Raw genomic sequence first — 18,792 nt, 5'->3', positions numbered from 1 at the left:
TCCGTCCCTGGGACCACACCTCACCGCTTCTGCTAATGAGGTGTCTATGGTGGGCACTTGGTAGTTTACGTGGGAGCTGGCTTCACGTGGTTAGAGAGTTGAGACTTTCAGCCACACGTTATCAACCCAAACGCATCTCCAGGGAGGGGACAGAGCCGGAGATTGAGTGCAACCACCTGGATTGCACTTGGGTCAATCACACCTACATAATGACACCCCCATAAAACATCAAACACAGAAGCTCACGGGAGCTTCCTGAGTTAACAATACGATAATACTGCCACATGTCAATGCCGGGAGAGCCATGCATCCCTAAGAACACAGAAGCTTTGCATCTGGAACCTTCCCAGTGTCAGATTCTGCTTACTTGTGTCTTCCTCTGGCTGGTTCTGATTTGTAGACTTTTGTTGTAAGTAAAACTGTAATTGAAAGTATAGCATTCTCCTGAGTTCTGTGAGCTGTCTACAAATGACTGAACAAGAGGGAGTCTGAGGGGACCTCCAGACTTGTGGGTGGTGTCAGAAGTGTTGGGTAGACTTGGCAGTCTGGAGAACTGGGCCCTTAACCTGGAGTTTGGCTAACTCCGGGTGCGGACAGAAGTGGGACAGGACCTGGAGGGGGAAGCAGAGTCGAGCCTGTATGTCGAGCCTGTATGTGCCTTGTGCTGGGAGACCCAGGCATTATTGTACTGGGGGAAGAGCCGTCAAATGGAGCCTGACGCTGCCCCCAGTGAAGGCAGCTGGTTCACGAAGGAGGTGGCAGGTGAACATTGACCGGATATATACCGAGGCCACGAGGAGGATGGATGAGGAAGGTTGTACTGGACAGGCTGGGACTTGATGAGTCAGAAGATGTGTGGGTTGGATTCTAAAACATTCCAGCAGGTCTGACAGACCTAGTAATACCAACCGCCATGAATACGGGTTACTCTCTGTACCTGGAATCTTGTTGGGAAAACTTTCCATGATCCAGATTTTTCATTCATTCTAATTGACTATTCATTGGTGCAGATGAATACTTGTTGGTTTTTTTAAAGTAATTAACACCACAGACGGAGTTATTTATAGCATTTCTCAGGCCTCAGGAACCCTGTCCCCACTCCAGAATTAGAACAGAGCTCGGGTTAAGGGACCAGGTTAAACCCCCCTGCCCGGGGTTCAGGACCGTGGGTGACTTCAGTCATGGTATAAAAACAGCCAGCCGTCTTGTCTGGGAAAACATGGTACATTCCTGAGCGGGGAGTGGCTGCCCTTGGATGGAAAGGGACAGGGAGGGAGGAGAGAAGAACACAGGAATTTGTGACTTCCCTTGAGAGGCAGACAATGTTACAAAGATAAGTGAACAAAGAAGAGATTGAGCCAGGGTTGAGGCCAGAGGTGGCGATGGCATCTGAGTGTGCTTACGACTGACAATAAATAACCCACTTCTTTTTTTTTTATTATTATTATTATTTTTTTTTTTTTTTGGCGGTACATGGGCCTCTCACTGTAGTGGCCTCTCCCGTTGCGGAGCACAGGCTCCCGACGCGCAGGCTCAGCGGCCATGGCTCACGGGCCCAGCCGCTCCGCGGCATGTGGGATCTTCCTGGACCGGGGCACGAACCCGTGTCCCCTGCATCGGCAGGCAGACTCTCAACCACTGTGCCACCAGGGAAGTCCCATAACCCACTTCTTGCTTCAATATAAGGGACCAGACTTGGCCTCTGCTCTCATGAGTGAGGGTCACTGATGGGAAAGATCATGATAAATTTAGCAGACTCCCAGGGGCACAGTTCTGACCAAGGAGACTCAGTAACATTTAGGGCCTCCTATGTCACTAAACGTGAGGCTGATATTCACCTCGCACTCACAGATAGAGCGGCACCTGGGCGAAATTATTTAAAATGCTCCCTGACTGGTTGGTAAGTAGCTGCAAGCTTAAGTGCCCCCCCTTTCCTGGGACCTCCCCAACTTCCCATGACTCAGTGATGACAGGGTTGCCACCAGCAGGGTCCTCCCAACCCTCCCAGCTCTACTGCCTAAGTCCGTTCTGATTGGCTGGTGCCCACACGCTACTGGCTGTCAAATATGTGAGCACCATCCCTGACTAGATCTGGCTTCTAGAATCTGTACAAACTGGAAGTCTTCATAGGGTGTCAAGTCCCAAATACCTCTTCCTTCTTCTTTAGATAAGCAATTAATTTTTTGGCCATGCAGCTCGTGGGATCTCAGTTCCGCAACCAGGGATCAAACCTGGGCCACGGGAGTGACAGCACCAAATCCTAACCACTAGGCCACCAGGGAACTCCCCCAGATACCTCTTCATCGTGGTCATCCTGAGCCCCATGGGCACCTGCAGAAGCCCTGTGACCAGGGCTCACGGAAGGATTGGAGTTGTCACCTTCAATGTCCTCGGTGGCATCTTCTTGGATCCTGGAGGCCTGTAGCTTTCAGCAAATAAGAAAATGCAGTGTCAAATTCACCCTTCGAATGACAAAACTTCTATATAAAATAAAGGCTCTCATTAAATATTAGCCATGTCCCAGATACTGTTCTAAACCTTCTATTCAATCTTTTTATGTAAGCACAATTATCACCCCATTTTACAGAGAAGTAAACTTAAGTAACAGAAAGGTTAAGAAATGAGCCCAGGACTGCACAGCTGGTAAGGCTAGTTAGTGGCAGAGCCAGGATTCAAATCCAGGCAGTCTAATTCCAGGGCATGTGCTTTTCTCCACTGTGTTCCAGAACGTGCCAAATTAATCACACTCTTTACAGTAGACCAACCGTCGTGTGACCCAAACAGCCAGATTTCTACAAGCAAAATCAGGAGAGATTAATGACTGCTATGGTCTGAATGTTTGTGTCCCCCCACAAAATTCATGTTAAAATCCCAACCCCCAAAGATGAAAGTATTAGAAAGTGGAGCCTTTGGAAGGCACTTAGGTCATGAGGGTGGAGCCCTTGTGAATGGGATTAGTGCCTTATAAAAGAGGCTTCAGAGAGCTCCCAAGCTCCTCCCATCAGGTGAGGACACAGAGAGTTGTCAGCAGTGAACCAGGAAAGGGGCCTCACCAGAAGGTGATGCTGACACCTTATCTTGGACTTCTAGCCTTCAGAACTGTGAGTAATAAATTTCTGTTGTTTTAGCCACCCAGCGTGTGGTATTTTGTTACAGCAGCCCAAACGGACTAGACAATGACTTTTCCAACACAAATATACTTTTTAAAATAAAAACATCACTTTATGAAAATAGCTAAGAAAAAAATTCAAGGAAAAAAAAATCTAGGTGTAGTCACCATTCAATTTGGCCTGAGTCTGAAGAAAATATTTCTTTCAAGTCACTGTGAAATTTAATGTCCCACATCCAAAGTTTTTCCTAGAATAATTTCACGGGTGGCATATTGCAAATTAGGCATTAAAGTGTCTTTACCATTCTTTCTTCAGCAGGTCTGAACCTGATATTGCAGATCTTTGGGCAAAGGTACAAATGAAAGCCCACGTGCCATATGTTTAAATATTTAAAAGTTAGAAATCAAGCCAACAAACTCCTAAATAAAATATGTTCTGGCGTCTGTCTTGGTAAATAAATTCTCACAAGAACTTGGAAGGCCAGGTTCAAATTCAGCATCCCACACCAGGACATGGCAGCATGGGAGAGCTGGCCCTGCACCCCGGCGTGTGACCCTTCCCTTCTCACCTGTGATTTCATCTCACAGCACAAGGGCCGTGGCCTCGTGTGCACATGTGTGGACACTCCCACCCAAATGTCTACGTTCCACCCACACTCCCTCCTTGGGAGTCCTGCTGCCCCTTGGTCACACCAGGGTCAGTGGTACACAGGGCGGTGCTGTGGTTGGCCCTTTTTATGCCCTGGAAGTGGGCTTGTGTCCATCTGGACAGGAATTCCAGGGTGCTGGGTACCAAGAGGGGGCTCTGGGTAAGCCTTTCCCCTTGGCCCATGGTTCCTTGCCCCATGGTGAGGAAATGGGGCTCAAGTTAACATTACTTTGTCTTCTTGAAATCCTATTTTCTCTCCCCATCAACTTAAGGAAGAAAATACCAAAGAAGAAACAGAAGACAGTTTTTCCATTTCCATCTTTAAATGCTAGCCTTTTCTGGTCATATCCTGAAATTGGTTCAAATGAGCACGAACAACTGTGTAGAAGCGTGACACTGGGACTTTGTGGATCTTACTGACTCTTCTTCCCATTCAAAATATACTTTGCAATCCCCCTAACTAAACGTCTCACAATGTTTGAGCTGGATGCCGTCTGAAATAAAATAGTAATCAATTTTAAATGAGTTACTTGCAACTGTCTAAAAACACGTAAAACACACGTGCACAAAGACAGACACAAGGATGTTCACAGCAGCACGATTTGTAATTACTAACAACACTGGAAAAAAGCTAAATAACTATCAATATACAAATGGATAACCAAATTGTGGTATATTCACGCAAGGGAATACTATAATACATAGCTATCTCACACGCACACACACACACAAACACACACACACACACACACACACACACACGCACACACAATCTCTCAAACATAACACTGGATGAAGGAAGCCAGACCCAGACGAAGGCGTGGTGTATGGTTCCACTTACATAAAGTTCCAGAGCAGGGAAGACTAACCTATGGTGTTAGACGTCGGGATAGTGGTTGACCTTGGGGTGACAGTGACCGGAAGGAAGCACACGGGGACTTCAGGGTCTATGGTGTTCTGCGTCTCTATCCAACTGCTGGTCACACGGATGTGTTCGTGTGATGATACTTCACTGATCTGTGCCCTTATCATTTGTGCCCTTTGATGTATGTAGGTTATACTTCAATGAATTTTAGCATAGAAAACACACATGTAAATGTAAAGATTTTAAACAGAAATGCAAAGTTACTTCACCGTGACCTGGGATACGGAGTGATAGGAGACCTGGGTCCACGGCAGCAAGTCAGAAGAGGAAGCAGAATGTGGGTGGTCCGGGCGGTCCAGGGGGCTGGCATGAGCAGTTCTGGGGAGGACATGTGCGCTCACTGGCTGCCTACAGGGTGCGTGCCAAGAGGGCCACATCACAGGTGGCCCTCTAGTGAAGGGGTTTCCAAACCATGTCCTGCAGGGACCCAGGGCTACAGGGTGACAGAGGAGCCTGAGGAGATGGGACCTCTGCTCATTTCCCCCAAGGCCCATCAGAACAAGTCTGTTTATAATCTCTATGTACTGGGCCTCTTTAAGGTTTCACAGGGGGACTTGAGAGGAGGCCAGATAATTCCATTATGGAATCATCTCTTGGATGGAGGTGGAAGGAAATGTTTCTAACATGAAAAAGGACCATCTAATCTGCAGCCTAAGGAGTCAATCGACAACTACACAACCCAGGGGCCAAGGAGGCAGGCCTCCAAGCAGCCTTTGGGAGCCCCTGTTCCCGAGTCAGCCTAGGAGGCATCGCCCAAGATGGCAGACTACAAAAGCACCTCTACTTCCTTCCCTGTCATACAAGTCATCCGTGGAGAAAAGGGAGAAATCCGTCACTTTGGCCTCAGCCACTATTTAAACAGCTTTTGTGGAGCAAAGAATAAGACAAGCTATGGTTTGAGAGTCCTGGGACTCAGGCGAGCCAGCAGTAACCTAGTCCTCGACTTACAGACAGGTTGAGTTTCTAAGAAAGACAGTTGCATCTGTTTCTGCAGAAAGGTATTTGCCACCTTCCTTTGAAACACCAGTTCACCTATTTGGACAATGGTCCACCTCAACTCTCCTTTACCATCTTGGTCTCTCACCTATTAACCAAACAACAAACAGGCATTCTTTGGTTTGCCTTCCTGTGTATTTATATCCCACATAAATTATATTTCAGACAGGTTTTGGATCTGGTCAAGGCTGGCAGGAAATAGTGGGAGAGGCAGGTGATTTAGAAAGAGAGCGCCACCTAGAGACGAACCTCCTGAACTCCAGCCTGGACCCACCCAGGTCCCCAACTCTACCATCAGCCACGTCAGGGTGTGGAGAAAAGGGAACACTCTTGCAGTGCTGGTGGGAATGTGAACTGGTACAGCCACTATGGAGAACAGTATGGAGGTTCCTTAAAAAACTACAAATAGAACTACCATATGACCCAGCAATCCCACTACTGGGCATGTACCCTGAGAAAACCATAATTCAAAAAGAGTCATGTACCAAAATGTTCATTGCAGCTCTATTTACAATAGCCCAGAGATGGAAACAACCTAAGTGCCCATCATCGGATGAATGGATGAAGAAGATGTGGCACATATATATACAATGGAATATTACTCAGCCATAGAAAGAAACGAAATTGAGCTATTTGTAATGAGGTGGATAGACCTAGAGCCTGTCATATAGAGTGAAGCAAGTCAGAAAGAGAAAAACAAATACCGAATGCTAACACATATATATGGAATTTAAGAAAAAAAATGTCATGAAGAATCTAGGGGTAAGATAGGAATAAAGACACAGACCTACTAGAGAATGGACTTGAGGATATGGGGAGGGGGAAGGGTGATCTGTGACAAAGCGAGAGAGAGGCATGGACATATATACACTACCAAACGTAAGGTAGATAGCTAGTGGGACGCAGCCACGTAGCACAGGGAGATCAGCTCGGTGCTTTGTGACCACCTGGAGGGGTGGGATAGGGAGGGTGGGAGGGAGGGAGGAGCAAGAGGGAAGAGATATGGGAACATATGTATATGTATAACTGATTCACTTTGTTATAAAGCAGAAACTAACACACCATTGTAAAGCAATTATACCGCAATAAAGATGTTAAAAAAAAAAAAGTTTACCTGAAAATATTTCCAACCACTTAAAATATACGTGATCTCAGCACAGCCCACTTAATCTTTTGCACTAACAGAGGGAAGCAGAGACCGATCATCTCAAACAGTGCCTGTGTGTCATTTCTAGACTCTAATGGTCCCTGGAAGGTTAATCTTCCCAAATCCTATTTGATTTAGGCTGACAGTAAACACTTCATCACCCCCTGAGTAAACCTGAGGCTCAGGAGAAGTTGAGACAAAAGGAGGAAGTGGGCTGAAACTGGTGTTTGACAATAGGGTGAAAATCAGAAAAACAAGAACAGACTTATTTAAACGTGTTTCCTCCTCTAGTTCCCTCTCACCATCTGTAACATAATACAGTAAAAGCCCACAACTTTATTTTTTTCCCCACAACTTTAGAATCCTGATGAAAACAACTTTCAATGCTCATTAACACACTAAAGCTACAGTAAAAGACTCTTATTTTCAACTAATAAAACAACCACGTTCAGAGCCTTCAAAGTCATTACCTACCACTTGACTCAGCACACACACCCCAAGCACGGTTTGCAGCAGGTAAGATTTAAATGCGACCATTATGCTGGAATCAAGAAAGCCCCAGGGAAAAGCTGAGCTCTACGGTAGGAAGCATCCCTGGGGTGGGTCAGTTCCTCACCTCACCAGGTCCTTCAGGCCCTGGTCAATGCGGGGTTCTCTCTAAAGCCCAACTTACACTTGCAGGGAGCCCACATTCCTACCCGCAGTGAGTGAATGGAAGTGGGTGGCGCTTACCTGGGATCTCCGATGACTGGCTCTGAGAATAAACGGCTTAATCAGAAGCATCCACGGCACAGAAATCAAAGCCATGATAACACAGAAGCTCTGGACTTCTTGCTGTAAGACCAAAGCCGTAAGATCCCGTCATTGCAAGGTGACTGCACAGCACGTTTCACATGATACAAATGGTAAACATGTATCATTTCAGCTGAACTTTATTTGGAGTGATCTGCAGCGTTTCAATGGACCCATTCACCCTCCCATCTTGGGCTATTCCCAGTGCAGGGAGAGAGCTGTCAGTCCGGTGGTACCGGGTGTCCACTCATGGTGGACACTGGAGTCTCCCTGTCTTTACTCCTTACTCTCCAAGTGGTCCCTTATCATACACCCGCACCATGTGGAGCCTGTCATTGGACAGAAGAGCTCATGAGCCACATCATAAGGGCAGCTTTATTTGTCCCTGGTCCCCTTGACTCTGCTCCGTGGGGACAGTCAGCCCTGGCCCTGGACAAAGCCCTGGCCTGGCACTGCGCTGGCCACTCTGGAGTGACCAAAAGTCCTTGGGTCACTTTAAGTCACAAACGTACTGTCTCCATCAGTAACCTTGTATTTGCAGTACTACTAAGACCTTGTGCTCTCTTTATCAAAACAATCATCCCCTACTCGCACAGGCTCATTGTGGGTGAGTCACCTAACGGGTCCTGGGACGCCTGGGCTGAACTCTCTTTTGCTGTCTCTCTCGCTGTCACAATTCACTCTGGAGTGAGGCGTCTATGGTCTTCATGCCTCGCTGAAGCCCAGGCGACATCCCATTTTATCATCCTGTCACGTATTTCCTTTCACATCCTCACCCCCAACTCTTTTTCCTACCCTCCCGAGTCACTGGGTTTGAGGACTGACCCAGAGCTGCTATGGTCTGAAGAACCAGGACTCCTGGGAAGGCTTCATCAGAGCCATTGAAAAGGTGCAGAAATGGGGTGCTCAGAGTAAAAGGGAAAACGCTTCTTGAGCCCTCACATTTCTTTAACTGTTCTGGCCAAGCTCCCAGTGAGACAATTTATCATCATCCCAATTGTAGCAAGATTTACCCCGATAACAGTGGAAACATTTTATCTTCTCCATCTCCTACCCTCCTCCACTCTTATTTTCTTTTATTTTATTCTTGGCTGAGTTGGGTCTTCGTTACTGGCCACGGGCTTTCTCTAGTTGTGGTGAGCGGGGGCTACTCTTCGTTGCGGTGCGCAGGCTTCTTATTGTGGTGGCTTCTCTTGTTGCAGAGCACGAGCCCTACACGTGCGGGCTTCAGTAGTTGTGGCACACGGGCTCTAGAGCACAGGCTCAGTAGTTGTGGCGTACAGGCTTCAGTAGTTGTGGCACGCGGGCTCAGTAGTTGTGGCTCACAGACTCTAGAGCGCAGGCTCAGTAGTTGTGATGCACGGGCTTAGTTGCTCCGCGGCATGTGGGATCTTCCCAGACCAGGGAGAAGACCTGTGTCCCCTGCATTGGCAGGTGGATTCTTAACCACTGCGCCACCAGGGAAGCCCCCTCCTCCACTCTTAAGTGCTCCCAAGAAGGGGGAGAACCACGGGAACACACACTGCACTTGCCAGTCCCAGGCCCCTGTCCTCGAAGCTACCTCGTTGCCATTTGCCCATTTAGATATCATGCTTTTTCCCCTCACAATGTACAAAGCAACCAGAGATGTCTACTTATCTGTTGCTCTTCTTCTTTGATATTGAAACATGGCACGAAGCAACCAGAGCACTGTTTGGAGGAGGCTGTATTAGTAACTTACACTGTCTCTTCCAGCTGCATGACGGGAAGATGAGGTTATGGAAACTGCAAACTGTGTCTAGATAATGAATCTTCATTCCAGGGTGTGGAAACCAGCCAACTCCAAATAACATTTTTGAATGGAAAGAAGCTGGAAAAGCCATTCACTGTTCAATGTTCAGCGCACTAAGACAGGACTTTAGTCTTTAGGAAAAGAATTAGCACATGAACTATGTGGTGAATCTGAGTACCGTGCCTCAAAGAGAAGACTTGTTTGGGAAATCCAAGTGAACTTTCGTTTAGACTCCAGCATTGCATAAACGAACCTTCCGGATACATTCATTTAATGCCAATAGTCTAGGGATGGTTCCTTCACCATCGATGTATAACAAACAGGTGCAACAATAGTAAGGTGGGATACAAGAGAGCTTTCAGAGCTATATGTCGTCTCTGATTATTCGCTAAAATCATTCCTTACTTTTTCTTCTTCTTATTTGCTGCTTCTATAGGGGAGGAGAACGCAGCTAGGATTCAAACTCATGAGGACGTGTGCAGCTGTAGGAGGAGCATGGCTGTAACTGGGACCCAGGATGAGCAGTCACTGGCAGGTGCCATGTGCTGGTATTGGGAAATCTAGCCCTAGAGCTTGATCCAGAGGAATTAGAACCTATGTAAGTGGGTCCTTCCTTAGTGAAAACCTACCAGCAAACAATATGATCAGGTTATCACTGAGAGAGGCCAGAGGAAAAGAACTATTTGTGTTACCAAAAATTAGTCACTGAGATATTTTTATACCCACCTCTCATGGGACATTTATACTTTTTTAAAATAAAATATTAAGTTGATAATGAGGCTGAAAGAAACAGAAGTCAGAATGGCAATAACGTCCAACTGTTGGAAGGTATCGTCCATAGAAGAAGAGCCCAAAGAAAAAAAAAAAAGCATCTCCAATTAGCCATGGAAGCTCATAGGACAGCATGAGTTTGGTTCAGTTTTCCAGAAACTCACTCCCCCTGTGAACAGAGGGATTCTTCTTCTTGACTCTGCTTCGATTTTCTTTCTTGTGAACCTTAACCAGAGTTTACTTTTATAACAAAAGATTATTCATTTTTAAGGTGCTATTTAGAGCACTTACAGTTTCAAGCCAATCAATCCCAAGGATTATTTTTTTTCTTTCTTCGCAGACAACGTACAAGCTCATTTTCAACCCCACAGCAATAATCCCTCCCACGTATCACCCAGATAGGAACGGCTGGAGCCACACCGCAGCACCGCCCTCAGCACCCAGCCATTCATCCAATAAGACCTTCTGAATCTGAAGAACCTAACACATCGGTGCTGAGACGGCTCAGTCTTGCAAATAATTACTCTCTGCGATACCCAAGGGTAGGAGAGAGATTTAACATAATCAAGTGCGTAAAAGAAGAAAAAAGGCCCATCAGTACCTGATGTTCGTACAGGGGTGCGTTCGAAGGGTCGTTATAGTTAAACAGGAACATGTTGATGAAGTGAATGAGGATGCTCGGGGCTCGCCGGGACACAGAGACGTCGAAGGAGCACCATTTGAAAATGATCATGAAGACCAGGTATCCGAAAAGACACAGGATAAAAATCATCTCGGGGATGAACTGCAGAAGGATGTTGAGAGTGTTCCTGAAGAATCTGAGGGTGGGAAACATACACACGTACAAGACAGAACATTGAAGGAATACCGACAACTCACTATTCTCTCCAAATCACCACATGTTCATTTCTTTGAACCCTGCATCCACTCCCCAGGCACGTGGCAATCATGCATGGCTGGAGAAGAGGAGAAAGAAAGGTGCTTTTGCACAAAAGGTTCAGAGAGAACCAGGGTCTAGAAGATAAAGTCTGAGGCAGAGGGCAGGCTCACAGAGACAACTGATGATCTGGCCGCAGCTTCCCATGCAGAACGGATTCATATTAACACAGTTAATGGTACAAGGATATAGAAGCATGGCTTGGCAGGTTTTCCCCTAAGGATGCCCTAGGACAGGGGTCGGTCAACAATGGCCCACAGGCCAAACTGAGCCCATCACCTAGCTGTGTACAGCTTACAAGTTAAAAATGGTTTTTACATCATTAAGTGGTTGGGGGGAAAAATCAAAAGAATATTTGATGACACATGAAAATGATAGGAAATTCAAATTTCAGTTTTCATAAATAAAGTTCTATTGGAAGACACTCACACTCGTTTGTTTACAGAGTCTGTGGCAGCATTCACACTACAACACCAGAAGTGAGTAGCTGTGACACAGACCATCTGGCCTGCAAAGCCTAAAACATTTACTATGTGGCCCTTCACAGAGAAAGTTTGCCACCTTCTGCTCTAAGACATAGAGAGAGTCCCACAAGACTAAGTTGGGGGACACCCAGTTAAAATGTCAGAAAAGGGCCCCAGACCCTTTGTTAATTGTAAGAGTTATTGGAGGGAAAAATGCAGATCCCATGATAAAGCAGGATTACTAGAGATAGTTGAGGCCAGCCTGACACACGATGTCAATGATAGTCCAAAAATCACTTCCTGGTTTTCTCTCTCATTTAACTCTCACAGCACTTTCAGGCAGGCAGTAGTACCAAGGCGCTGTCATTCGTTTACTCACTAAATAGTTCTTATTTTTTAAGTAGAATCGTACATCTATTGGTTTTCTGATTGGAGGTCACCATGTGCCTGGCTCTGGTCAATGAAATGGGAATGGAGGTGGCCTGTGTCACTCCAGGTGGAACCTTAAGAGTCAGTGTGTAACTGACCACACTCTCCTGTCACAGCAACTGGCAGCTTCCAGGTGGTGGCAGCCCATCAGCTCTGGTCGCAGTGTGAGGATGAGATGAGCAGTGCCCCCGGTGGCCCACGATGACATGCATCACGGTCATAAACCACTGTGATTTGGGAGTTGTTACTGCACAATAACCGACCCATTCTGACTCCTCTATTCCCATTCTACAGCAGAACACGATCTTGGAGACGTTAAGCTACATACCTATGATCACACAGCTATAAAGAGTTAGAACCATCAGTCAACTTTCTGACTCTAAACTCTGTACCATTTCTTTGGCACTGTGCTGACCTCCTGGCAGGTGGGTTTCAGCGATACCTACAAGCTGCCACGTCCACAAAAGCATCTCTAAATAGGCATATTGGAGGCCGTTTTCAAACATTTACAACTCAGCACAAATATGCAAGTTTGAGAAGCTTTCTATAGATCAATCTTAACAGAAAGAAGAGACGGGAGAACGTTAACAGTCAAAGAAATGAGAGAGAGGCTGCTGCCAGCAGGAAGAAATTATACCAAATGGAACTCAGAATTTGAGGGCACGTATGTCCCCATTTGCCCACTGGTGGGAGTTAAGCCTGGATCTAGCATCAGCGGAGGCCCTGCAGGCTGGGAGGACACACAGCACTGTGGCCTTGCAGTCGCTTTCTGAACCCTCAAATATTTCTGAGGTGAAAGGTACACTCAGCTCAGGAGAAACAGAGGTGTCATTTCTGGCAAACCAGCTTGTCTGAATTCAAGTCAAGAGACCGGGGGAAGCAGTCCCCATAGGAAGGAAACTTGCACGGAGGGACACAGGAGCAAAGTGGGGGCTCTGCCACTGCTCATCCCCGACACGGTCAGACCAACAGGCAGAAAGTTCATTGTGAAACTTACATGTGATTGAAAAGGCTGAGAATGACACCAAAAACCATCTGGACAATTCCCAGGATAACTGACATCTTCATCTTATAGGAGTTCAAGAATGTTAGCTTGTTTGAAGCCAAGTTCCAAACCTGGAAGGGAAACGTGACAAGAAAGACATGAGACCAGAGTCTAGAAGTTCTCCCAGAGTCAGGGGCTAGAGCTCGATTTCCCCTGAAAAAGTCGCTCTGGGAACCACATTTTCAAATTTCTGTCCAGTTCGGCACATGCATTTTAGGCTCAGCAAAGGACCAAACCCCTTATAAACGCAACTCTCATGACAACTGTGTTGGAACCAATAGCACCATTAGTAAAACATCAAGTAACTGGAAGAAAAAAAAAAAAACTGACATGATTTTTCCCCTGTTCTAAATGAAAAGACATTCTGAAACATTATGGAGAGATCTCAAACTTGCCTGGGTTCCCACATTAATGGTGTAGATCTCTGGCCCACGAATTTAGCCAATCCCCTCTTAATAATACCACCTTTTACGCTGAATTTCTATAGCACTTTACATTACAAAGCATTTTCCCAGGCCCTTCTCAAGAAGCCACTCCTGTAGCCAACATTTATTGGCACAGAGAGGGACGCATGTACCTGTCCTGCCCACACCAGACAGGCACACAGAACAAGCACTCAGCGGCTGGGGGCTGTCGTGGCCTCACCCTGGTTAATGGTCCCAGTCACTAACGCTCTTCTTCCCCGCAGAAATCTCCAACACCCACCCCCATGCGAATGATTCAAGTCCTTGCTCCTACCCCTGACCCCTCTGGAACTTTAGGCATCTGGAGGGTTTGCTCCTCAGAACTAATAAAGCCACAGGGTCTTCTTTTCTTTCCTCCTAAACTACTTCCTCCTCCAAACTCCTCTGCTTCTGCTAAGGGGTCGACGTCCACCTAGTGCAGCCTCAGTGCACAGTTCCCTTCCCCTCCCCCCTGCAGGAACCACCTCTCACTGACTGTCTCGACAATGTCCTGAGCGGCCGCCAGCTGAACAATCACTAAGGGGGCTGCTGGGAAGATGGGGAAAGGGACTCCTGTCACAGGTGCTCAGACCCCAGAGGCACCTCCACGACCCTCCCCATCTGCCCTGGCACTGAAGCTGCACAGGCTTGCCCTCCACCCTCTGCTTTTTCCCTTTGCCCTCCTGGTGGGCCAGTCCCCACAGAATCACTCAACACAGTAAGGGCAGGGTTACCAGTACACCTTAGACCCAGCCTGGAAAAACTAAAAAATGTTCACGGTTAAGTACCAGGTACATACTAAGCTCTTCAAGTGTATTTATCTCATTTAATTCTAACAACTCTATGAGATAGTTGTAAGTATTCCCATTTTACAGATAAGGGCATTTATCAAAATCTCAGAGAGACTAAGTTACTTACACACCCAAGGAGAAATAATACAACAGCAAACGGAGCGTTTACTCTGTTTATGCACCAGACTCTGCTGGGTGTTTCACCTATAAAATTCGTTCACTCTTCTGAGCAATTCTATGAGGGCTATTATTATACCCATTTCACAGATGAGGAAACAGACCCAGAGGTGATAATTTGCTCAAAATCACGTAGCAAGTAAATAGAAAAGCCAAGATTTAAACACAGCCTATCTGATTCTAAATCATGGGCTTGTAACCATTGTGTAATGTTCATTTATTATAAAATTTACAGACGCCTTTAGAAAGCCCCCTCAGCTCTGATGCCCAAATATTTTGTGATCTGATTCACAAATAGATGCTCAACAGAGTTAATAAATGCAGCTGTAGAAATTTACATTATGTAAAAATCAAACCCTTCATTAATATATATAAGTGCTAATATAAACACAGAAATGTTCTATTAAAGAGATTATCTCTGAGCAATCAGATTGCAGGAAGAGGAAAGGTAAGAAAGGCAACTCTTTCTTTTTATTTTTTAAATTTTTTTTAACATCTTTATTGGAGTATAATTGCTTTACAATGGTGTGTTAGTTTCTGCTTTATCTTTTTATTTTTTAATAATTTTTGTATTATATGGGTTTTTAATCACATATATTATTATTTTGTAATGTTTAAAAAGACCAAAAATCTTTACAAATCTAAATGTTACTAGGAAAAAAATAATTATTTTCAACACGTCACCTTCCCTTTCACCCTCACATTTTTCTAACTAGTGGGCAGATGACAAGATTGCACACAGAGTAAAGACTGGACCACTCAATTCTGAATCGTGAAATTTGCTACCCTCCCTTTGTCCATGAGGAGCAAAACTGGGTAGACAGGATTGCTGATGCATTAGATGGGGGCTGTGAAGAGAAGAGACAGGACAGTGGGAGCAATGAGATTCAAAGGAAAGGAAGGTCAACCAGACCCTAAAAATCACTCCCCTCTAATACTCCTCCCCTGCCTGTTCGCTAATCATGAAATTCCTTGGACTGAAGATAAAGCCTTCCAGTCTACAAAAATAACAACTTGCATTTATTTTTAGCACTTTGCAGCTTACAAACAGGACTTCAAGGACTTCGCCTCTTTTGATAAAACTTTGAATGCAAGTGCCCCTGGGTGGCAAGGATAAACCAATCCTGAGTGATGCGCGCTGCTTTCAGAAGGGACAGGAGGTGGGGAGCAAGTGGGAGGAACAGGGAGACTGAAGAGGAGATGACCCACAAGATAGGAGAGACCAGAGAACCAATTTTAGGGCCAGTGCTATTACTCTCAACTGTCAGCAAGTAAAACTGTGGTCTCAGGTTCTCTTCCAACAAAGTGAGAGTAGAGGAAACTTTTATGAACCCCATCTGCCAAGTTCAGCTCCAGACACTTGTGCTCATTTGGGGCACAAGGCCGCCACCTGGTGGCAATATGGTGCTAAGCCATCGTGTGAGGGGTTTTACCCAAATAGGGATGTGTCTTTTTGACATCTCTTTGTACCTGCAGGCTGGGCGAAGAAGCACCTTTGTTTGTTTGGCTCAAATCCAATTGAGGTAGATATAGCAAACCATTAAAGTTAACACTTTTTTAAAAAACTTGTATAATTCTATGCAATAAAATAAAGCAAATATAAAAGCAAATCCACACTTTTCTAGGAAAAAGAGAGATGTTAATCACTGCAAGAAAACGCCAAAGTTGGGAACTTGGTTAGGTTGCTAAATTGCTTATCTAATATGCATACTTTCCAAGCAACCACGGGCCTTTTAAAGAAGCAACAGTAAACCACCAGGGGTATAACTGAGAAGAAAGAGGCAGATGTTTGGGAAATTGCATGGAAACTGACCCAGGGGCTGGGTAAAGGGTGCAGGTAGGACATTTACTTGAATCCGTTGCAGTGCGTCACAAAAACCTCCAGGACATGCTATTCTATCTCAGTACAAGTTGGTGGATTTGACAGGTTCTGGTACTTTCCTCCCCTCCACACAGAGATCCCCTCAGCAAGACATTCTACATAATGAATATTTAATCTCAGAAGACATTATTACCGGATCAATCCCAAAAGGGTATGGATTTCCAGAGTACACTCCCGGAACGGCTGGGTCCAGCTGTAAATATGGATTTGTTTCCATTACTTGTGTACTACAGAGGGAGAAAGGAAAAACAAAACAAAACCAATGATCAACTAGAGGTAGGAAAAACACTATGGTACCATCAGTCATCCACTTGCAAGCCAATCAAAGCCTAACTGTTGGTGCGACTCACCAATTGGTCCATTCAATTATTCCACAAATGGGTATTGAACACCTACTGTGTGCTGATTCTCACCCTAGGTACTGAGCTACAGAAATTACCATCAGGCCCCCAAGGAGGTCACAGTCTGAGTTTCCAAAGGGCTCCCAGCCTGACTGGGTATAGTAAAGAAATAGTTATACTACATCAGAAAAGAGGCAGGGGGCAAGGGTGACAGGAGTATAGAGGAAATAAAACCCAGCCCTGGGACCAGGCTGGGAAATCTCCCCTGGGAGCATGAGAACTGATCCTGGAGGAGTGAACTGGCTTTCACACATGGCCCCTGACCTCTGGGAAACTCAGCCCCTGAAAGCTGTGGTCCATTAACTGCCTTTAAATCTGTGTCCCATTCTCACCCAGAAGCACAAATGTCAATGGGCAGGAATCTCTTACCATCTGTGCAAACCTGAAGGGGTTAAGAACATTAGGGCTTAATTTTTCTTTTTTTTTTTTTTTTTGCGGTACGCGGGCCTCTCACTGCTGTGGCCTCACCCGTTGCAGAGCACAGGCTCCGGACGCGCAGGCTCAGCGGCCATGGCTCACGGGCCCAGCCGCTCCTCAGCATGTGGGATCTTCCCGGACCGGGGCACGAACCCCTGTCCCCTGCGTCGGCAGGCGGACTCCCAACCACTGCGCCACCAGGGAAGCCCTTAATTTTTCTTTTTTTAAGAGCACACATGTATGGAGGGGCCCAAGGATGAGTATTTGAAAGGATGAAGAACAGAATATTGGCAACGTGGACAGGCTGCCTAGAAACACACTCCCTCCCTCCTGCAGCTGGGGTGTGATGGGTATTCGGTAGCACAGGGGAAATTAGGAAGCCTGATTATGCTGACCAGGCCCTCAGTGACAGTGTAAACAGCTGGCCCTGACCGGCCATCTCAGACCTAGAGCCCGGTCCTAACAGCACGCCTCAGTGCAAATGGTTGGATCTAATGATGAGAGATGTATTTGTGTGTCAACAAAGATAAAAGAGGGAACTGGCCTGGCGCCCACAGCTAAGCCAACAACATCAGACAAGGCCACCCTGTGACCATCATGGACCAAGACAAAAACAAGACCATTCCACAATCTTATCTGATATCAAAATATGGACAGTTCAAAATAAGGACGTTGTCCAAACCACAAAAATGACCACCACTCCCCTTGTCCTCCCAGAGGCCAAATCCTCTAAGCCCTTCTAACACCCTCGTACTGAGATGCCCCCCATCCCCAGAGGGCACCATCTCCCTCACTGAGTCAATCAACCCAATTCTGGTGACAACACACACGATTCTTGTGGTCTGTGGCTGAAGGATGGTGCGACAGTGTCTCTAGCCCACTGTCAGGGAAGGCAGGCCCAAGACCTAGCTTGTGGCCAGTGACACAATCAGCCCGCTGTGCCCTTTGCCGCTCTGATGCGTGCCTACGGTTTCCTTTCGCCTCCCTGCTGAAGAGGGTCTGCTTCATACCATCCATGCTTGGGCGTGGGGCTGAGCTTGGGGTCTCTCCGACTAGGCTTGGCCTCCACAGCCTGGAACTGGGGCCAGGGTAACTTACATGCACACAAAAGAACAATATTCCAACCCACATTTGCAGAGTGACAGCAAGCCAGTTGACTCGGACTTTTCGCAGTCACACTCCAGGGCAGATGAAATGTTGTGTAAATAGTTTGCTGAAGCTATGCTGATTTAACACATGTTCCGGGATCCACCACTGTGCTTATGAGTTTAAGGCTGAAGAGCAAAACTCAGCAATTTCTCTCCAAATGTTATGAAAAGTTTTGTTCTTCGAGGCATCTCTTCAGGGTATTAATTGCAAAGAAAAAACAAACAAAACCCCATACCCATAGCCATCTGTAACTGTAGTCCTGCAAAATGTTTTCTTCTTCATTTTTATTTACTTATTTATTGTTCAACATTCCTGTCCTCTACTACAGGGCACTTGGACCCAGCAAAGGGACTAAAAGGAGAGGCACGGAGCCTCTGTGACACACCCACCTGTACTACGATAGCCCCTGAGCCCCCCTGGGCCTTCAGTCAGCACCAAGCCCCCAAAGGCACTTAGGAACGTTCACGTCGAAAGGAACCCTGCGTTGAATCTTTCCT

The 18,792-nt window shown here is 46.2% G+C and overlaps 1 protein-coding gene across 1 annotated transcript in view; it reads right to left on the bottom strand.

The window, feature by feature from the left end:
* The window catches only part of ATP6V0A4 (ATPase H+ transporting V0 subunit a4), an 84,743-nt gene that overhangs the window by 5,386 nt on the left and 60,565 nt on the right, over nt 1-18,792 (bottom strand). Inside the window, exons 15-19 of the mRNA XM_030853671.2 lie at nt 16,462-16,555; nt 12,988-13,106; nt 10,762-10,978; nt 7,559-7,660; nt 2,297-2,425 (exon numbers count right to left, since the gene is read on the bottom strand). Coding sequence (XP_030709531.2) covers nt 2,297-2,425; nt 7,559-7,660; nt 10,762-10,978; nt 12,988-13,106; nt 16,462-16,555 — 661 coding nt within the window. The remainder of the gene's footprint in view (nt 1-2,296; nt 2,426-7,558; nt 7,661-10,761; nt 10,979-12,987; nt 13,107-16,461; nt 16,556-18,792) is intronic.

Source organism: Globicephala melas, chromosome 9 (assembly GCF_963455315.2).
Source record: "Globicephala melas chromosome 9, mGloMel1.2, whole genome shotgun sequence".
NCBI lineage: Eukaryota > Metazoa > Chordata > Mammalia > Artiodactyla > Delphinidae > Globicephala > Globicephala melas.
The sequence above is the reverse complement of the archived record's forward strand: the minus strand, read 5'-3'. Positions and strand labels throughout refer to the sequence as shown.